General features: G+C 39.5%; 1 protein-coding gene across 2 annotated transcripts in view; it reads right to left on the bottom strand.

Annotated features, from left to right (window-relative positions):
* Window positions 1-6132: 6132 nt before the first annotated feature.
* The window catches only part of LOC146478334 (lysosomal-trafficking regulator-like), an 83242-nt gene continuing 66791 nt past the window's right edge, over window positions 6133-22583 (bottom strand). For both annotated transcript variants that reach the window (XM_085111844.1, XM_085111843.1), the window contains exons 38-57: window positions 21445-21547; window positions 20708-20769; window positions 20174-20232; window positions 19558-19644; window positions 18671-18736; window positions 17743-17834; window positions 16762-16920; window positions 16136-16202; window positions 15204-15351; window positions 14138-14278; window positions 13670-13773; window positions 12617-12730; window positions 11825-12125; window positions 11310-11635; window positions 10698-10796; window positions 9949-10091; window positions 9152-9246; window positions 8455-8638; window positions 8096-8167; window positions 6133-7519 (exon numbers count right to left, since the gene is read on the bottom strand). In XM_085111844.1, coding sequence (XP_084967970.1) covers window positions 7393-7519; window positions 8096-8167; window positions 8455-8638; window positions 9152-9246; window positions 9949-10091; window positions 10698-10796; window positions 11310-11635; window positions 11825-12125; window positions 12617-12730; window positions 13670-13773; window positions 14138-14278; window positions 15204-15351; window positions 16136-16202; window positions 16762-16920; window positions 17743-17834; window positions 18671-18736; window positions 19558-19644; window positions 20174-20232; window positions 20708-20769; window positions 21445-21547 — 2549 coding nt within the window. In that variant the 3' untranslated portion in view covers window positions 6133-7392. The remainder of the gene's footprint in view (window positions 7520-8095; window positions 8168-8454; window positions 8639-9151; window positions 9247-9948; window positions 10092-10697; window positions 10797-11309; window positions 11636-11824; window positions 12126-12616; window positions 12731-13669; window positions 13774-14137; window positions 14279-15203; window positions 15352-16135; window positions 16203-16761; window positions 16921-17742; window positions 17835-18670; window positions 18737-19557; window positions 19645-20173; window positions 20233-20707; window positions 20770-21444; window positions 21548-22583) is intronic.

Genomic DNA, 22583 nt, shown 5'->3' on the forward strand with positions numbered 1-22583 from the left:
ATAGCCCAGTAATTCTGTCACTTTTGCCAAGCAATTAAAATACTTACTTTTTTGTCGACAATGATTTATCTTGTTCTTTAAATTGTACTTCTGATTAACTCCATCAGGTTGCATTAACTGTTTGCCTAAAATTAAAAGCACTTGTGATTAATATATATATTTTTGTATCACTTTTTGCTGCCATGGAAAGATCACAGTGACACCTGTAGTCATTATCGTTTTTCCTTCTAAACGGAGCATACCCGTGCTGTATAGGGCAAGCTTTAAAACTGCTGACTAGATAGAAACATCTCAAGCCATATTTCGACAAAAATCCTAGCGCTTCGCAGCTCAATACATAGTTTTTTCGGAATTTAAGATTGGTTATATCACTAAATATCCTAAAAAAAGAAAAACTATATTTCACTTTGAAACCCTGGCCCCTGATTTGCTAACATAACCTCTACCTTAGAGAATAATAAGCAAGGTAAGGACTATCAGTTATTTCACGTAAAATTCCACATTCAATTGACATTGCTAATGCATACCATTTGTGCTGACGGAACAACTTGGGAGTTGCACTGAGAAAATAGGGCTGCATGGTAATATGCTGGTAGCTCCAATGAAATTCTGGAATCTCTTGTAAACATTTATCCTAATAATTTAAAACAAAATACAGGTATAAACTAATGGAATTAACGATAATCAACGGCGCTTTTTGAGGTCTAATTACACTGTTGGGGGAGAGGAGTAGGGTGGATGCCTCCTTCTCACCCAGCGCTGTCCCCCGCCCCCCCCCCCCCCAAAAAAAAAAACAAAACAAAACAAAACAAAAAACAGAAAGATACAGTGTATTTGGACTGTTCAATACACTGCCTGTTAAAGACTAGCTGCTGTGCATGGTAACATTTAATTTCATATCATATCATAATGTGGCTATGTCAATAAAGGTTGTTCGAAAGCCCACACGACAAGACTCCAAGATAAAACTCCTAGATAAGCCATGGGCATATAGAATATCGTTTAACAAGCTCAAAATATTATTAATAAGACAAAAAAAAAACACTAAACAAACAGTCATCTTGTCAGAACAAAACGAAAATCGCCTGGCTAGCACTTTCTGATAACGATATTAATTAAACCGTGACTCATCGTCTGCTTTTTATTATTGAAGCAACTTTTAACAACTTTTAGCAATGGCCACGAAAATTAAACTCATTAACTTGCAAATTGAGTTTCATTTCAAGATTAACTTATACTTAACTTATAGATTAACTTTGTAAAGAAATTACCTGTCATAGAATGAATGTTCCTTGAAGTTTCATTTTCGTTACTATCCGGCATTGATGAACGTCGAAGCCTTGCTCTCTGCGTCTTTTCGTCTTCAGTAGTGCTTGTTTTACAGTCTTGTGGTTTCCCAGCGTTTTGCAGTCGCCTTGAAGTTCTTTAGGTAGAGATAATACTCCATAAAAGCTCAGAAACAAGGATTTCTGAGATACTAGACGGTTGACTTTGCAAACGACGCCATGTGCAAGAAGGTGAGATGAATTAAAGATGATTTTTAGCAGTATATTTGCAATTAAAATTTAATGATAAGAAATGCAGGGTTAGCGAGAAAACGAAAAAATTTAGAGTTGTCAAAATGCACGTGTTTTCCTTACTTTGCACGCACGCAAAAAAATAACTAACTAATTAAAATAAATCACTTTATTTGAGCTTAAGGATAAAATTCTAGGATGTGACCAATCAATCGAATGGAAGCTGTTGAATAACATCAATTTTTTCTGTGATACGCAACTAAAAAATGATTACATACTTTGAAAACAAAAGAAAACAAAATAATAATAATAATAATAATAATAATAATAATAATAATAATAATAATAATAATAATCAGATAAAGCGAACAGTGTGTGAATGTTAAATACCAGTAAGGCTAGCGCTGGTTCCACACGGTACAACCGGTCCGAAATTTTATTCTTCTTTTTGTGATTAAGGTAATTTAGCTGGGCCACCTTTTCTTTTAATCTCTTTGTCTTCCAAACATCCAGAAAAAAGGATTGAGGAACGGGCTTCCTAGAACTTTCGCAAACCCTCCTTTCGTTCGGAACCATCTCAGCCGGCGGGGACTGAGTACTTGAAACGATGTTTGCCACTGGGAACGAAGCAGGGCTTTGAATGTGGCAGGCTGCGATTGATGAAAATTTTGCCTTCAAATTCAGCCGAATACGTTATTAACCGAAACGCTGAACGATATTAACTAAAATGTTTTGTAATCGTAATTTTCAAATCCGGTCTCCCTGCAATGTTTTCCATGTATTGTGATCGAAGATTTGACGTTTAGTTGAAGATATCCCAAACGTTCGTCTATGTGAGAGTTGCTGCTTCTGCGATATATTTGCGCCGAACGGCGCCGGAGCGAGGCTTTTTTAGTTGGGTTGACTGTGCCAGAGGGACCGCAGGGATCGCATCACTCAGGTACGAACTATGACAACCGCTGTAAATACAGACTACCTGCATCGCGTATAGGCACTACAGTTTGCCAGTCATCAGAATTGAAAATATTTCGCGATTTTTCCCTGTCTATTCACTGACCACAAACCAATTTTCACTGACCTCCAAAGACAAATCCTTAGGCAATAAATCCAGTGATGAAGCCACAGAAATCAGCTCCTTTATAGATAATTTCTGGGATGACTTTACCTTTGTCAACAAGGAAACTAATTTGCAAACCCAGTGGAAAGCCAAAAATCAAGTTCCCTGACTTGTTGCAAGATCCTCTGACAACCCAGTATTTATTTATTTATTTTTTTATTTAAATAAATAAATAAATAAATAAATAAATAAATAAATAAATAAATAAATAAATAAATAAATAAATATCACGCCTTTCAATAATAACGAAGTAGTACTAAAGATAAATAAATATGAGTAGGAGTGAATAAAAATGGAATATCCTGCTAGGCAGCCATTGTTTAAAAGTAACTGCTAGTTCGGCTGCGACAGAAAAGGCCTAAATTAAAATGCTTTGCCTCCAGCCAAATACGACAAAACATGATTTATTTTCATTAAATGTGAACCGTGTCATATTTCTTACTTTTGTGTAAGTAAAAGAAGTCCCGCAGTGTTACCATTCAATTGAAAACTATAAACAGCTAATTAAATAGGGTTTTTCCTGTGCTTTTTTTATTACTATTATATTATTGTACACGGTGGTTCTAACGTTTGAGTCTGTGAGGGATAGCTATGAAAAGTATGACCCTCCAAATGAAAGCTTTTGAGGTCCTCTCCTACACTGATATTTATTTCCTGTGGTGATGTTTATTTGTTAAATTTCATATGAAGGTTTGAATTGTAATTTTCAAATTTTGAGCCTGGGTACCTTTTAACAATGAGTGGGTCAACCCCCCTTTGTGGGCAGTGAGTAGTCATGCGTGTATTCTAAATGAACCTTGGACCAAACAGTTTCAATTGGATTAAAACTTGGCTAAAAAAAAAGGACAGCGATGGCTTCCACGTTAAAAAAATTCCTGTCCTCTCCCGTACATCAGTTTCCGTGTGTTCGGTTCTCGTCACTACTCACTGTAGTGGGCTTCGGTCTGTTTATTTACTACGGCATCAAGGTGGTTCTACCAGCTAGTCAAGGGCTTCACTTCCAGGAGACGCAATGCTTTGTTAATTACAGCAAGTTGGACGGTGAAGCGGTCTGTGAGTGTGCGGCAAGCTTTACACAAAGATCGTGCTACCCTTGCCTTAAAATTTATGTGGTTTTTAGCATAGAAAAGAACGAGGAACTACCTGAGAACGACAGCTCGCACACTGTTGAGTCAATTCTTTACCGAGATTTGTGGAGTATCAATGAAGAGGTATACATTAATAATCTAGAGGTTATAACATTGTTAACAATGCAAGGTGGTAAACTAAAGCCCCATTTACACTACAGAAAATTTTTGGCACGGCTCGGATAAAAATGGCACGCGTACCCCAAAAAAAGGTTCGGCTCGGGTAAATTTTGTAGTGTAAATGATTTTGCCGTACCAAATTTTATCCCTGCCGACCCAAAATTTCACCCGTGCTCGGCCCTTCTGAAAAGGTAGTCCGAGCACGGGTGAAATTGGTACGCGTTCCCAAAAACTCGACCCGGCTCGGACGAAATGTGTAGTGTAAACGATTGACCGTGCCAAACCAATTTTTTCCTGACGAGCCTTCGTAACTGTGGTCAGCACCATCTGTTGGAGCATGTCTAGTAATTCCATTCAACATGGCGGAATCGGCGCGCCCTGCAACAAGCAAGTCACCAACAAAATCTCACGGTCACTCTAAGAAAGGAAATGAAGTAAAGGAATACACTCCTTGTCCCTGAATACTGTTTCTAGCAACTCAAATCAGTGACCATTACGTGTTAACATCCAAAATCGTTGCTCGATAGGACAGTTACAAGCCAGCATTGCTGCTATGACAATGAACATATTTGTATCTTCACGCCTTTTCTATTTAGTATTATTCTGGAAAGAAGAACAGGAAGAGACTAATTTTCGACATCCCTGCGACAAGATGTGTAGCCTTTTTAGAAGTAGACACTCCAAATACTTCTCACCCGCCATGTTTGAATGAAAGAAGCCATTGGCCGCATGCGCCCTAAGGAACAATCGCGTACGCTACCCAAGATGTTGAGCCTTTTACCCGTACCAAAACATTTTCTCACGCCGCTTAGCACGGCAGAAAAAAAGACGTGTAAACAGGACATCAGTGCTATAGTTTTTGGTACGTGTACCATTTTTACCCGAGCCGTGCCAAAAATTTCCTGTAGTGTAAATGGGGCTTAAAGCAAAACTGAATTTCAAAGATGTGTTTTATCCCTCAAAATGAGGGCCGTTTCGGTGAGTAAACTACATTACTGTTTTGGAGGCTCTCCTAAATTAGGGCCAAAAATGCTCCTGAGAGCCAAATTGGGTTCCAGGATGAGCTTTTATGGGTTTTGATTGGGACGTTCTGTCACAAAGTTGTGGCCTCAATTGCTCCTCAAAGGCTTTCTTGCGCTTGCGTAATGCTTACTATCTCAGTAACTTTAGGGCTCAGAAAATTACAGTGTATATATAGTATTGCTTACCGTTCTTACCAAACTTCCTAGAAATGACAAAAATGAAATGAATACAGTACAATGACGGTTAAAAAATTCTCTTTCTAAACAGTGTATTTTCAGGCCACCATCTTGTTGCTCACGTTCAAAAGCAGTGAATACCAGACGGGTTCGGGACTACATGGATAAGAACGGGCGGAATGGTTCCTGGATGGCGTGTCATTATAACAGATTGAACCACTCAGAGGTTATACTGACACTAGGAAACTATAAGGTGACAATATTTATGGCGGTCTTCTGGCCGCTGTTAGTCGTCGCTATTGGTTTCAGTTTGATGAAATACGTGAAAAAACTGAGACCTAAAACAGAAAGGGAAATTACAAGAGAAGACAGAGAAAGAATACTGGGTTTAAGCACCATGACCGCATTTTTGAATACCGATGGTCACCCCGCTGCTTATATGGAGTCTGACTCAGTTCTTGGCTCAAAGATGAGGAGAAATTTTCAACAAAAAGCTCGTAATCAACATAGATAACAAGTATCGATCAACAATATCATTACCTGAAGAGACGACAATGATGATGACGTATTCGACCCTGAAGTGCCTGTAGCACGAACAATAGAACAACAATAAAGAATAATTGAGGTAACCAGTGTCAATAAACAATTAGGTGATGATGATGATGATGATGATGATGATAGAATTGGACATGAACGTAACCTTATCTGCTGTTTTTATCCATTTTAGTGCAATTTTTAAGTGAATGTGAATACGACTTAAGGGTCTTACCTTTCACTTTTTGGCGGTTTTGTTTTGTTTGTTTGTTTTTTTAGTTACACGTTTTATCTATAATTTGGGCAAACTTAAATAAAATGCGCGCAAAAACGATACAGCACTGTGCCCTTCAGTTTTACACTCGTCGACGCGCCATTGTACCGCGAAAAAATTGTTTACGCTTTTCCGTTTACGAGGAACAAACTATTTAAGGTAAATTGTGTGCAATTTTGTAAACACTTTCTTATGTAATCTCGTCGTTATAAAAGTCTTGTTACGGACAAGAAAGCAAAACTGCTATTTCTAAACAAAGTTTTAATGTTTTGTATTGAAATAACATACAGCGATATTGAACCTACAAATTGTGATTCTAACAAGGATTTCTCTTGACATAATTCCTATAAGAGATTGTCACTTGTAATTTCTTTCTTTTTTCCAACTTCAACTTTATTCAAGCATACATTACGCTATAACGATGAAGGAAACATCAAGAAATTTTGCTTCAACTTAAAAAAAAAAAAAAGAAATATCAAACGTCGCTGCACAGCCTGCTAAAATTTATAACTTTTACATGCAATTTGCTAGTCTTATAAGCGTAAAATGCATAACAAATTATATTAATTTAATGAAATATAGCCTACATGGAGCACGTAGGCTAATGAAATAAGGCATATTTGGAAGAAATGAGCTGCGTTTTTTGGATTATGATATAATATCGCGCCTAACATGTTTATTTCAATACTGGGCTTAACAAAAATAAAATACCTTTTGAATTTGGGCTTACACGTAACAAAAATGTCATTTAAATCTATTTATATTACATATTTTATATAAATTCTCTGCCTTTTTTACATTAAACAAAGGCCTTGGCCCAAATGCTATTTCAAATTTAAGTTATATATTTTTATATTTTTACAGATTTGAATAAACCAACTTTGTAGAAAAACTTTAAACGCACATACGGACACGAAATCTATTAGCTTCTTTAGTGCAACATTATTATTAGGTTGCGTTCGATTGACCGTACTCTGGAATAAGAATAAGCGGAATAGCTGTTAGATTTCTCTTTTAAATACATTTGGGAAGACTTTTTTGCAAACTTTTGCTGACAAATGATAATTTAAGAGCGAGTTTGTACTCCATTTACTCCAAAAACCTCTTACGAGAGATTTCTTGTCAGCACTGTCTGCATTTCTATTCCGGAATAGGGTCAGTCGAACGCACCTTTAACGTCAAATAAGTTGCCATAGTGATAAAAAAATAAAATAAAATTTCAGAATAATAAATGTGTAGAAACACGATTATATTTTCTCTAGGGAATTAATGCAACAAGCTCCCCGAGTGTTTACACGAGTGAAATTAAGCCGTCTTAAATGATTACACGGGATTAGTTGCAGGGATTATTGCAAGTCTAGGTCAGATCAAATGTCAAGAATTAGTATCTTTGGACTTGAGCATTACTCATCTGCCATCGATCTGATTGATTTTTCCCTCGCGACACAAGAACATTTCTTTGAAAAAATCGGTCTTGTGTTACGCTTTTCGGTGATGATTCCATTCATCCTCGTTGGAAGACAGTGATAATTGGAGGTTTGGTGTAGATTTTGTCTCTTCTCTGCCACACCACAAGCTTTCCATGCGTGTTTACAGCAAAAAGACGCTGACTGTCATGGGAGAATGTCAAGCTAAAACGAAAAGATACAGTGTATAACCTTTACTAATACTGCGTACGGTGAGGGCTTTGGTTGCTGATGAAAGATACTTCATAGAATGAGTGCCACGCATAGCTAGACTTTTCAAAACCTGACCTCAAACCATTTCTGGACATGCTGGGATTGTCAAGTGTCACCAAAACTATGAAATCTCTCCTTTGGGGAACCACTTAGGTCTAAATGTACAATAACTTAGACAGTTTTTTTGTATAACTGTGAAGGCGGCGGCTCCCCAGTTCATCGGGATACTTGGTTCACAGTAGAAGAATTAGTTTACATTTTCAATAAAGTAGACGGAAGCTGTAGTCTATTTAGACAAATGGCACTTAAGGGCTAGCGGTAAAGAGCTCCAGAAACCCACAACCCCGAGTAACTTCAGCTTCTAATTTTCATATTGAAGCCGAAAAGTTAATACGCTAATATTTGCATCCTCTTCCAAGAAGAAGCCGCATTTCATTTAACATGCTTTCAGCTTACCAGTGAAAGCCACTGCGAAGCTACTTGCTTATTTCCCGAAACAGCAGACAGATAAATAAGACAAAACCTCACCTCGCTACTTGATTCAGGTAAAGATCCGGAGCAATGTCCCGGATGTGTCGAAGGTCCCACGTGCTCCATAGTCTGCAGGTAAAGCAAAGAAACGCTTGTTTAACAAATATCGCACTGAAAGAGCACCTTGGTGCAGCTGTGCATTAGGGTGTGATCATTTAACTGAAAGCCACTGTGCAGTACTTTCCGGTAGTCGCGGTGTTTAAGGTGCAGTGACAAGAAGCTCTTACTTCTGTGGATGAAATCCTAAAGTATGACCATTTTAATGAAAGCACCATTTATTTGAACAAAACAAACTCTTGAGCCCTCTTGCAGGTGGTCAAGTGGAAGGCCGTGTCATCACGTGACTCACTACTTACCTGATGGCGCCATTGCTCAGCCCGGTGGCAATAACATTGACCGAGATCCCCTCAGGAGCAGAAGAGAACTCCAAACAGTTGATCATGTGCTCACAGGTCACGTGACCAATAAGCCTGCCATTTACACTCCAGAGTTTCATGATGCTTCCATCTTCAATGGTGCTTTCCTCAAGGACGTAGTTCACTGGAACACAGAAGAGAAAACTGTTCAGTATCCTTGCTGAGTCCGCGCCTAGTCTACCGGATTAAACGAAAGAGGTCACTAGCCTGTGTCGTCGGTTTGCTCCGGTTTCTCCACCATCAAGCGAATAGGAGCATTACCATTACCCCCTGGGTAGGAGTCTTGCTTGATTTTCTCACAATTATTTCGTTTCCCTTTTTATTTGGGGGGGGGGGGGGGGGTTTGGGGGTGGTGCGTTTCCTCGAATATTTCATCGAAAAACAATTTTTCGGTCAAACGAAAGCACCCCAGGACATGAACCGAGGACCTTTGATGCTGTAACTACTTCATCCACTAATATCCCCAGCTCAATAAAATCCAACATGGAGACGAACTGCATAGAGAAACCACCGACTCCAGTCAAAAGACAATGGAACCTGTTTTAATTTATATACACAAGAAACCTCTCGACCAAAACTGTTAAATTTGTAGAGGACACATTCCCGGATCATCTAACAGTATTCTCTCAGTACTTACTGGTGTGCGAGACAGTTGCGATATCTCCTGTAGTTCGACTGATGCTTACAGCTGCCACAGTGTTGCAGTGCTCTAAATATTTCACATAACTCAACCTGAAAAAAATTCAAAAAGAGGAATGACGGATGTCTCAAAATTAGAACCCGTGAGTAGTACTTTCCTTTCACAGTGTTAACTGCGATATCAGTACACGGTGCCTCTACAACTTGAAGGGGAAGTATCACGCGAATTTGATGCTATTTCAAAACCCAAAAATGTTTGTCTGTCAACAGAGACAAAAAATAAACTGTCAAGTTTGTTATAAATCATCACCCTAGTGCAATAAAACTGCCAATTAGAGCCTCTGGCCAGAGACGAGTAGGTCGGAATGGTTTGAAATTTGAAAAATGTTAGGCTAAAGTTTTTCAAGTTCTCGCGTTTTTGTTCCCAAAATGCGTAAGAACTGATCAGGAGTTGTTCCTTTCAAGAATCGAGTTGATTTCTTTTCTCTCGATGTTCTAGCATTATTTTGTAGCTAAGTGAAGGTCCTATTTCACCATTTTTAACAAGAGCTCGAAAACCCCCATGACACTTCCTTTTTAATAAAATCTACAGATCCGACAGCTACCAAAAAGCACTTTTGTGTGGCGTTTTGTTTTTGCGTTTTTCTGAACTCAACATTTTGAAAACGTACAAAACAAGTACAAAATGCTGACTCTTAAAAAGAGCTGAACCTAGCGTGATATCACTAGTTTCACAACATCGAAACGATATTTTACCTATGTAAGTAGCAATAATACTAAACCTCTATGGCACACCTGTTCAAGTCCCAAATGATGGCTGTGTTATCATAACTGCCGCTGACCACAATACTGAAGGCTTGACACACCTCAATGCAAGTAATAGAGTCCTTGTGTCCGTGAAGGCGAACTCGCGAGCCGAGGACTTCTATAGCAGGTTCCTGGAAAAAGAAGTATCCAGTTCTAGTCACATTTCACATTTGTTGAAACACTTCCCTGTGCCTTCCCCCAATGTTTAGGGGGAGCAGGGATGGCGCAGTGGTGAGAGCACTCGCCTCCCACCAATGTTGCCCGGCAACAATTCTTGGACCCGGCGTTATATGTAGGTTGAGTTTGTTGTTGGTTCTCGTCCTTGCTCAGAGAGGTTTTTCTCCGTGTACTCGGTTTCCCCCTCTCCTCAAAAACCTAACATTTCCAAATTCCAATTCGATCTGGAATCTGAAGGCCATAGGTTTGTCAGTCGTAAAGACTGTTACGTGCCACCCTCGTTAAACATAAAGTTGATTGATAGAACAAGGACTCGCAACAACAAAATCTGTTTGGCTCAACATTGAGGGGATAGGAGAGCCGTGCACACAAATAGGGAAGTTCTGATCATTAGCCAAGCGTACAGGATACTTGAGGATCGCCGCAAAAAATTGCCAGATCGCAGAAGACTTTTGAGGATGAAGATTGAAGAAACTTAAGGATCCCTTTACTTTTACTTTATTCCCTATACGCTTTACTTTCCAAACTTAATTGATATGCTATTGCTAAGTTCAACTCACTGTAGCTGGATTGTATTTGATAGGAAGCACCGATAAAGTTCCAGTTGATGTACCAATAAACAGCGACTTACAGCCATCAGTGACAGCACAGCACGTGATCTACGAGTGATAACAACTGAGTTACTATAGCAACAAATATTGAGAAAACCTAATGCCATTAATGGATTTAACAAAAACATGGAACCGGCAAAAACCATTGTACTCAGAAACTCCAAAAGGGTTTTTTCCTTTTTTCTTTTCTTTTTTTTTTTTCCTTTTTATCAACATAAACCTATTGTAAAAGTAGTGCTCAATTTTGTTAGATTGTAGATTGACACTATGACTATCGATGAGTGTATCTGGCCACAGATGGACTGGGTTAGAATGGACTGCAACTTGAAAAAAGGTTGGCTAGATGTTTTAAAGTAAAGTTTTCGTCAAGTTCTCGCGCTTTCGTTTCCAAAGTGCAATGGAGCAGGTCATAAGTCGTTCCTCTCAAGAATTCGGTTGATTTCTTCTTCTTGATGCTCTGGAATTATTTAGTAACTAAGTAAAGGTGTTGTCGCACCATTTTCTCCACAAAAGTTCAAAATCCCCTTGATACTTCCCCTTTCTTCTTAATATGTATCTCACCTTGTCTGGCGTGTGGTGCTCCATGAGGCACACCGGGGTAGTCTCAGGTGCGGTACACACGCGTATACACCCATCCATGTACCCCCAGCTTAATGCCGCTGACCACAATAATCGTTCCTCGCTCTCCCCAGGTTTCGCCTGGTGCACGGTCAGCAGGGTAGAATTGTGGCTGAGTGCAAATACATTGTCGTTGTTTAGGCAGACGAGAGACTGTACTGAAGTGTTGAGTGTTTGAGTGAATCCCACGGCTGGGGCCCCTAGAGCAGGGGAGCCCACGTACTGTCCCCATTTTAGGCCCTCCACAGTACTTATAGGAGACGGAATCTCTGAAATGAAGCAACGGCCATGGCAGTTAGGAAAATAATGCCATGTGACTAGAAAACTATTTATCTACTTAAAATAAACCAATTATAAACAGATTTGGAGGCCTACTGATTGTCTTAAGCCACGGCCTAAGTTAGACTCTTTAAACAACTGGCCCTTAGCGTTTGTTGGCTGTGCGAGACCCAGCTTACCTGTAAGAGTGCCAGCTGTGCTGCTTCCAATAGTCCCAGTGTCTGAGGACAGTGACGTAGTCAAGCGGCCACTGAAGAGCCCGCTGTACGCCGGGTCAGTGTCCATGAACTTGAGAGTGTTCAGACTTGTAATGGAGCCCACGTCACTGGAGGGAGTGGTCTGCGGTTTACGTTGAGGCCGCGGGCTGTGAGGGAAGGTAAAGAGCTGCTGTGGTGTCTGACCGTATGTTTCTATCATGGTCTTGAGAGCCTTCTTACGGACATGGTCTGTTATGGCGTTGACATCCACACCGTAATACGTCTGAAATATTGAGCTTTTTTGTCAAATATTTACACAAGAAATCAAAAGAACTCATCTTCGAAGTGACGTCGTCATGCAACAACTTTGGGCCCTGGCGCGCGTTTCTCAAACTCCCCAAGAACTCTGTGGCCCGAAAAGCATATTTTTTCATATCCCTTTTCCATTGTTTGTCGGTAGATTCTCCTACAAAATAACCCCACGTGTTTCATAATCTTGAAAAGTTTAAAATGCTTTGGCTTTCAACACGTAAAATAACTTTTCGGGCGCAAAACCTCTCCGGGAGTTTCGAGAAGCGCACGCCAGAATCGAATGTTAAGGTAGCAGTGCGCATGTTTCTCCTAGTGCGTTCGTTTCTTTTTCTCTACCAAGAGACTCAGGCTATGATTAAGCGGGGAAAAAATAATCTGGCAAAATATTGAATTATTGAATTATTACCACGTTTCATAAACGAAGGATGGCCATTGAGAGGAAAACAGGTCATTTAAACTTACCGCAGGGTGAAAAACGTTAATGGCGTCCACAGCCTCGCGTCCTCTCTGTTTGTAGCCGAACACCAGATCGATCCACTGGTTGAGATAGTGGGAGACATAATCTGACTCTAGAGCCTAAGAAACAAAACAAAGAAAAAAACAGATGCGACAGTGGTGAGACCGGACCTAAAAGAGCTTGGCTTTATTTGAAAGGCTACATAAGGATAAGACCAAACTTCGCAAAACAAAACAACATCTCGAGAAATAAAATCCAACTGTCTATTTGCATTCGTGGACATTCAGAGTACAACCTACATGTGTTTCTGGGTATAAAATGGAAGGAAGAAACAAACGCCCTATACAATGGGTTCAATAAGTCAGGTATCTTAACCTTTTAAGCCCCAATAGCGACCGGTATATAAAAATCCAAAATCGTAGTAAATCCAACATTCAGTTCATAGGAATGAAGGAATGAACAGTAAAAAGCAAAACGTCTTGATGATTTAACAAATTCCCTCAAATGGCACCACAGGGAATTGATGGAAAGCAATGAGGAGAATACGCATGTTGGTCCGCTTTCTGAAACAAGAAGCGACTAGGAGCATTAATACCGTGCCCCCTCCCCCTGAATGGGTGCTGGTCAATCACAGGATATCCAATACGCTGACCAGGTGCATTGCTACTCCACCCAGGATGGGATGCAAGTCCACCACAGGGTTCTCAGCAACAAGTGAATAGAATCATTTCTAGGTTCCTCTGGGTGGAATGCTATTCTAAGGAAAGTTACCCCAGCATTTTGTAAGGTTTTACCACTTAAACGGTTCGTTGGCACTATTTTATAAACCTGGGTAGACAGAACAAGCAGGAAAAAGGTTTCTCGCCAAAGGAAGCAACAAGATCGGGCTCAAACCACCGACCATTAGACTGAAAATCCAAGCCACTAACAACAAGCTAGACCAACGAACACTCCTCAGTCTTGGTTTATGTGCAAATGGAAAGGGGACAGGTAAGGTAGGAAGAGACAAAACAGGATTTGGAATCACGAACCTACTTTAATTACTTGATTTCACTTACCTGTCTGTGTATTAAAGTGAAGAGCCTAGTGCTGCCTTTGGCCCATTGAGGTACCTCCACATCCATCACGCGATTTCCATTCTGACGGATTCCGAAGTCAAAACCTAAAGACAATAAAAACATTTCACAAACTCAACCGAAAGTAGACTGAACTTTCGGTTCCGTTCACTTATCACGGCTTTCGAGCGGGAAAACGTCTGGTGAGGAAAACGATGGAAGGGAAACAAATTTAATCCGTAAAGAAAAGGGCGACACAAAAGTCGCAAGTAAGTCATTGGGAGTCTCGAAAAACAAGCCCCGTGAAAACAGTGTAGGCCACAAGGGGTATTTGAATTTTACACTAAACACTTTTTTCACACAAAAACAATTAGAAGGACATCAACGCCTCCCCAAACTGCAAAAAAAAAAAAAAAAAATGGTTATATTCCAATGGCGGCCTTATTGGGGACTAATAATCAATGATACTACCTTCCGAGTTTTCCAGGAATTCTGGGAGAAAGAAGAACTCTGGGATGAGTTCTTTGACGTCAGTAGCGGATTCGAAGGACGAGAGACGCCATGTTGTTTCCATGGAATGAAACGTCCGATCAGGGATATCAAAACTGCGATCTGTTAGGAATAAAAAAAAATTGAAAACGGTCAGTAGTTACCGCGACTCTCAATATCGACCATCCGGGTAAGTGCCTACAACTACCTACACCTTACAAACGACTTATTGATAACATCAACAAAACAGACAAAGAATAGACAATTTTACTAACAATACACCAACGGACTTTTGACTTACGAAAGACGGATCGAAACGCACCAATCACTTTTTACAGTCTTCACAGCCAATAACATCACAAGCGACTAATGACATCTCGACTTCGTTGACCAATCAGGTCAACAACCAGAGACATTTTTACCATGTAATGACGTTCCACAATTTACCTGACTCTGAAGATGACTTCCGCTCAGGTTGTCGAAACGTCCATCAATGGGGACTTTACGCAACCACGACGGTAACGCCAACGAAAACGTCACTTGAAAATACAAGTTCGTGCTACTTGTACTACTTTGCACCTATTCCAGTACGTTCAACTTGTACAATGTAGCCGAACTATCCAGCAACTGAACAGGTGGGAACGGTCTTCAAGTTAGCACAGAGAATGAAAATTTACTGTCATGTGCTCACGCTCTCTACAAAACCTTGAATTTGGGCATTTCACGTTGTTGTTTGGCCGAAGATGGTTTCGAAATGTATCAAAACTTGCAATGCACGTGAACAGCATTGTTTAGCTCATTAAGCCTTTTCTTTATTGACGTTTTCGTTGCCGTCGGCGTCGTGTTTGCGTTAAGTCCCTAATGTCACCTCAAACAGCCCTTCTCAGGACTACACTCACCCGGATGATCATAATTTACATACTTATGACATGACTCCTGGGTTCAAACCATTTACAATCTCAATATCGAGTGAACTAGTTGTCAACAATTGGTAGAAAATAATCAAGATATGGTAACAATGCCAAAAACAAAAAAATAGGAAACTTGCCTTGATATTGTAGAAACATCTTGGTAAATGGAGGAAGACGCACCAGGAAATGAAGAACAGTTCCACTGTTAGAATAATGGCATCCATAGTGATACGGAGCAGACATGGGATCCTCTTCGGGCAGCCGCTCATACTCCTCTTGTAACCACTAGCAAAAACAGATACTGTTATTCATGATACTACTATTGAGTAAAAAAGTCACACCCATACAGTCAACATTGTGACTGGAATGATATAACCCTTGGAAAGAATCGCACCCTTCACGGTTATTCGAACGATGAAAGGATAAATCAATATGGAAAACGAAAATGTTGTGAGATCGAACATTCCGCACTTGACCCTAGCAGTACCCAAGACGTGAGTCACATGAACCAATAGGCCATTTTCGAGTGGCTTTGAACCTCACTACAAAAGTGAGGCTAAGTGCAAAGCTTTACATGGCTGATATGAAATTTAGTTTTGTTTGCATGTAATAAAAACTAATTTTCGAAATAAAAACTGTACCTCGCTTTCATAATGAGGTTCAAAAGCAACTTTAAATGCCATGAGTCTTCTTAAAGCCCAGTGGTCTGAGCACCCGAGGACAGACTCACTGCAGGGGCTTATTTTTTTTTCTTTGTACGCGTTTTGTTAACGAGAATCAGGTTCACAATCACAATCAATCATAGACCATACAACGGTCCTACTTTCATGTGATGGTTCAGAGAATTAACTCTACAGCGTATGTTATAGTGCTCAGTAAACTCACGAATTTCCCACTGAGCGTTAGCCCCAGTAAGGAAATGGGAGATCGCACGAGGCAAAATTGAAAGAAAAAAAGCTTTGACCTCAGCGGGAATCGAAGCCAGTTGTACAACGAGTTTGTGTGCCTGCTTTAATTTGCCAGATATTATAACACTGGTTTTGGTACGAGGAAAACCAAAAACACTCACCTTGAATTTCTCCCTGTATTTGCGTTCCTTTGACTGATTTTGAACAGCAATGGGACGAGACAGATCACTAGAGAAAAAAGAATTGTCTGTGAATAGACGCGTTTGTTATTCCCACAACAGCCACAACTCTATATACAAAACTGAATACTGAAATCTAATTATAATAACTATTATAACATTATAATACTGAAGGAGTTACCCTATTGAAATAAAGGTTTCTTACTTATATGGGGTTCGGCACTCCAAGTGATAAGCCCTAGGGAGACTTTGTTATTAACACAAAATATTCACATCGACAAATCTTTGAGTGATGTACAAACAGTAAAGGCTATTTTCGTTGTCTTGTAATTTTGAGAGGAACACACAAGAACAAAAATTTTTGGTCCAGGCCACTGTGAGTTTTTTTTTTAACTGACAGAGACGGCTAGACCGGGAAACCTCCTCGAGTGTGTGCCTAGCTCGACCCTCACCATTTTCTTCAAAAAGGGCTTCAAATTACGCAAATAAATAAAGAGGTATAAAGGCAGAATAAATGAACGTGGAACACCCTACACTGGACTGAAATAAATTAAAGTACCATACATTGTAAGATCACACTGAAACAGGATGTGGAGGGATAACCATACCGGAAGCTCTTGTAGTCACTAAGATCCAACACCTCGTGGCTAAAGTCGGCAAGCACGAAAGGGAAGACGGGATACTGCATGAGGTCATTAAAAGAGCGGCCCGCCATCTTGTTAAGCTCTGTGAGGTACTGGAAGTTGGTCATTTGGCCTAAACGCCACCTATAATCAAGACAAAATGAAAAAGCATAGTCAAATAATTAATTAATTAATTAATTAATATTGGTCATTGAACTGAGTGGAGTGCAATTTGGTCTGAAATCATACGCGTGATTTGAAATCACAAGTATGATTTCAGACCAGAATTGCACAACACGAAGTTCAATTACCACTTAATTACATCCATTTTGAAATCACAGAGTATCATTGTCAATATTAATATTCTATTTGTGTTACTTCATTTCCATTTTGATGGGCTAAAGAAAGGATGCGATTTAGAGCAAAAAATGGTGCAATTTGGGAATAAATTGCACCATTTTGGACCAATCAGATTCCAAGGATCACCAGTGATTTCAAAATGGATGTAATTAATTAATTAATTAATTAATTAATTAATTAATTAATTAATTACCCTGTTTAAGTGTCAATGTATTTAGTGCAGAGCACTTATTGGGGACACTTTCCAAATCGAATTGGAATTCAAAAGTGTTGGTTTCTGAGGAGAGGGGAAAACTGGAATACTTGGAGAAAAACCTCCCGGAGCAAGGACGAGAACCAACAACAAACTCAACCCACATATGACGCTCCCACCACTGCGCCATCCCTGCTCCTCTGGCAAAGCGGAATTAATGAATAAAATTGGGATGCATTATGTAAAGGCATAAATTAACTTACGGGTGTGGTTAATACCCCAAGGCTGAATACGGTGATTGGGGATGTTATTGTTGATATCGGAAGAAATATTCTGTTTCTTAAAGGTGAGTTCGTTTTCAAAAATCCTTAAAGTGGTTTCCGTTAAAAACAGGACTATTGTACTACTCGTACCTGTTCGTCAACGCCACGAGGTGATCATATTGCGGTGCTTCATAACATGGCAGATTTCTCTGTTTAAATTGCTCCAGCACGATTTCACGGTCCTAAAAAAAAGTTCACATCTGTTACTCTATTATGAGCTTCAAAGTGCCGTTTGCCTATCGGCCACTCACCATTAACAATTAATTTTCCGGCTGTTGCAGAGAGGTGGCCATTATGGGAAGGCCTTTAAACCCAACAGTGATCAGCATAAAAAATTATCTGTTTAATATCAATTCTTATTCAACCCCTGAGGTCATGAGAAGTATAGGGATAAGATAACAGAAATTGTTTTTTAATATTAGGGGTTAAAAAAGGCTAACAAGAAAATCTGGATGAGAGAATAATGCCCCACACGTTAAAATAAGAATACAAAAAATACATATATTACAGAGAAAGTGGTGAGGAAGCCTAAGGAGAAAACAAAGGGCTTATAGAATGGCGAGAGAGATGGAGGGTTAATGTAATGGAGATCTCCATAGAAAAGCCCTAACAATCTTGATAAGGTCTTCTTGCTGCTAGAAAACGTTTCTCTTTAACTGATATAAGAAAGATCTGAGTGGCAAAAATCGGAATCGAAATATGATAGATGGCAAAAATAAAGTGGCAACAACATGAGGGAGAGAACTGTAACCTGTTAAATACATGACGTAAACAACAACAACAACAACAACAACAACAATTCTCCAACATCAAAGAAAAAATAAAACAAAAACACGGACACAGACCCCTTTAAAGTGTTATACCGTACAACTAATCATACAGAGTGGACCTCTCCTACATTTAAGGGAAAATTCAACGAGCCTTTTACAATCTTCCAGAAAGGCTTTTTCGATAAAGAATTGTGAAAAGTTCTCTATTTATTTGAACAAGTACTCGTGACTACAGTAGCATGGAATACCTGTTTAGTGTCAAACGCCAACAGATAGGTTCGTCCTGTGGTAAGGAAAATCTCCAAGCCATTGTCCTGCTCGGCAAATAAAAGCGCATTTCAGCTAAGAGATACTGATAATAGGCCATTTTTATGATGGCGTCATTTCACTACAACTACCAGAATTCATTCCGTTTTCCTTTCCAAATTCAAATTTTGTAATCCCAGTGGAGAGCAAAGAACAAAAGCTCTAATTATCACGAGAAAACAAAAACCAGAAGGATTCTGGTGGTTGTAGTAAAATGACGCCATAGTGAAAGTGTCCTATAGTCCCCCAGATTTCACTTTTCCTTAGGACACATGACAAGTGAAAAAAAAAAAAAAAAAAAAAAAAGAAAAGAACGGCAAGCTAAATACTGGTATTTTAGGTGAAAGCTATCCTAACTTAAGAAATTTAAAAAAAAATGATAATGGCACAGGGCTCATTCATCAAGTTCGAGTTCCGTTCAACCAATGAAAAAACGATTTATCACGTCATGATGAATGTTGTTATAGACCATTTAAAAATGTTGAGCTGAGCGGAAAAGAAGACAACAAACAAATAGACATCTAAATACATGTTTCTGTTTTCTTTGTATACCTTGGCATGAAATTTGTCAAATAAGGAAAAAAATGGCGCATTGCGCATTGGCCTATCGGAGCAAAAGAACTTCTTTTTTTGACCAATCAAGGCTGACTAAAACTAAAGCTTCCAAGCATTTTCCAGCGCTTGAAGCAGGTTGTATGTCTTCGATTCTGCGTTCTTTGCCGGCCGTTTGATTTTGCAGAGCCCTGAATATCGATAAAGAGTTCCTGAAAAGGGTGAGCCTTTTTTTTTTTTCAAGTTGCTGTTAACATTTGCCTGTTTCCCATTTTACCTGAAGGCAGTATCTTCTCGTTCGAATTTCGTGAATTTCTTCGTATGACCAGGAAATGGAAATGGCGTCCTTGTTACCAAGTAAGATCTACAAACAAAATCCATGACAAAATGATCAGAGATTTCACACAAACTTACTTGCTCTTGACTACATGTGAGTTATCACCGAACAGGACAACGTTTTTTGGTAGCTTCATGGTTTGTTTGTTTGTTTGCTTGTTTCTTTCTTTTTATTGGGGGGGGGGGGGGAGGGAGGGAGGGGAAGGAGGGGTTTGCCAGATTACATTTTTAAGGTATTGATAGATTGCTTTTTCCAGAGAGCTTGCTACTTTTGTGTCTCCCCCACTCCCTTAGTATGGTACTTTGGCAATTATAGATGTTTATCCTGCTTTGGTACTCATTTTCCCACTTACATTGATTAATTAAATTATTTATTCATGTATCTATTTATGAAAAGCGAATGTTATTTGACAAAAATCAGTTCAATTGAATATCATTGAATATTGTATTTGACAAAGAAACTTTGTGTTCCAGGTATAATTGACAAATTATGCAACTGATTTCTGACTTACATGTAAATCTTTTCAAAACTATATATAAAACCAGAACTGATTTACCTGTGTAATGTCTGTGTCTGCTATGGCCTCCTCTCCAACAAAATACATGTGACTTTCACCTGTACAAGGAAAAAAAAATTCAACGCGCTAAGATGCTGATCGGACATGATGGTGACTAGCAGAGTTTAACTGACGATTATCTGCGTTGTTGAGTAAAAACACGTAACTATATTTCTAATTATCATTTTTAGCGGGAAATCTTAACTAACAGGCTACCCTGGGTGCCAAAAGGTTTTTGAGTGAGCGGTAACCGTGAAAACGGGCCACGACGGCGAAGCCTCTGATTCACGCTTTCACTGCACGGCCGCTCCTCTCAAAGAAGCAAGAAAAACCTTTGGTACTCGAGGCACTAATAAGCCTCCAAAAATATTTTCTTTTCATTGATAATTTTTCATTTTTACAAGAAAAAAAACCCATAAAACTTTATCGTCGTAAATGTATTATAAATGTTATTTTAATGTTATCATAGAAGTATGTAAGTTTGTCTCAAGTTCTATAATTGATTTAAAATAGACTATTCGTGACATGACTTACCAATCAGAAGCTCTCCTTTGATTTTGTTATCCAGTGTAATGTTGTTACAGTGGTGAAGAAAACTGGGAACAAAAACATAGGTCAATCTACTGAAACTAACGTGGTAGAGGATGCTACAGACAATGAACAGTCGTGTGCCTAACAAAAAACAGAAGAGCAGAACCTTCTACCATGAATCAAAAATTCCTGTTAAACAATATTTTTGTAACTTATTGATCATGATCCTGTAAAGAGTGGTTTTGACCTTTTGAGTTTGTCAGTAAAACAAATCGTCGACTGTGACCATTGAAATGAAAGCTCTTTGGTGGTAATTTCCGTTGGTTCCGTCAATTATGATCTGCAACGTGTTTTCATCTTTGAGTAGTTTGGTCAGGCGAGCTCTGAAAGTGTGTTCATTCAAATGAAAGCTACTGAACAGTAGATGATTTCACTATGGCACTATTTAAAATGCTATACAAGGCGGTTCAAGCTTTTGAGCCGGCTGCTTAAAAAAGGCCAATCCCACCGAGCAGGACTTTCCTGTGGAACCGCTTCTGAGGTACCCAACGTGACTCTCCTTTTTTGAGTTAGTGGGCGAATTCCCATGGAATCACCATTTAGTGGTACTTTCCTGTGGTGATGAACATTTTTCAACCTCTGGCAACCTGGAATTTCGGCGCATTTTTACAGTTATCGATCTTCAATTTGAACACTCTTAAGACTAAGAGTATTTTAGCTTTAGAATAGACTGAACTCACCGGATGGTGTCAGGTGTGTCGAAGATGTAGTAAACGTTCTTCTTGGATGAGGTCGTGGTGTCTTCAAACAGGTACGATAACGGGGTGCTTCCACCTTTGGACTCTAAATACAAAAACAACATGCGTTACTTCAGACGCTTCTAAAACTGAAGTAAAACTGACCTGGCATGTAAGCGTTTGGGTTAAATAAATAGAAAAAAACGGCGAAGTCGGCGCTTATTTGGTTTTTGTGGCAGGAAGCAGACGGAAATATCAATACTTCCCCATGGATGCGATGCAAATCCACCACAGGGTCCTCAGCAAGTGGGACAAAGAAAATGGGAGTGCTTGTATTCCTCCCCGGATGCTACTCATCACAGTCCCCAGCATAAAGCAAGTAGGAGTATTACTACTCCCCACCTGGATAGGGTGCTGGTCTATCACAGGATCCCAGCATGAAGTGGGGTGCTAGTGTCCCGTAGGGTAACTTCCAGTATATAACATTTCGTAGAAGCCCATTTTGAATGCACGTTATTCGGTTATTCGCGAAACGTAGGCCTCATACAAAGCCTAAAAGTCTAAGACAGGCTAATCTGATTAGCGTATCTGTCAAAGAACTATCAAGGGAAGTTTAAACCCTTAAGGGCGAGGGGAATTAGTGCATTTCCTTCCCTTCTACGATAAGTTACCCTTGATTTTACGCTTAAGTTCGGCCAACGGCAAAGTACCATACGAATAGTGTCCACAAATTATTTACATTTATTCATATTTAAACTTGTGTTTGTTGGGCAATGTTGCAGCGAGAAAAAAAAATCAAAAAATCGTTCAAAACAAAGCCAAAAATCGCGGGGAGAGGTAGGTTCGATGGGCGAGGGGAGGCCAAAATTAAAAGACAAACAAACGGAGCCAATCAAATAAAACTACCAATCCTTGAGATTTCGAAAAACGCGCAGAGGCCTCTTTCACACTCGAGCGGAGACAAATAAGGGACTGGAGAGAGTGAAAAAGGAGCGCGGGTATCGGCCCGTTGTCAGCCCCCATTTCCAACTTTTCGCTCCTTTTATGCTGAAGGAGCCTCTGCATAGAAGAAAGAAACGTTAAGTGAGGTCGAATAGAGTCCTAAAGTGTGACGTCACAAATATTTGAATTTTTGAAATTAT

This window comes from Pavona decussata, unplaced genomic scaffold (assembly GCF_977016875.1).
Source record: "Pavona decussata unplaced genomic scaffold, jaPavDecu1.1 SCAFFOLD_64, whole genome shotgun sequence".
Lineage (NCBI taxonomy): Eukaryota > Metazoa > Cnidaria > Anthozoa > Scleractinia > Agariciidae > Pavona > Pavona decussata.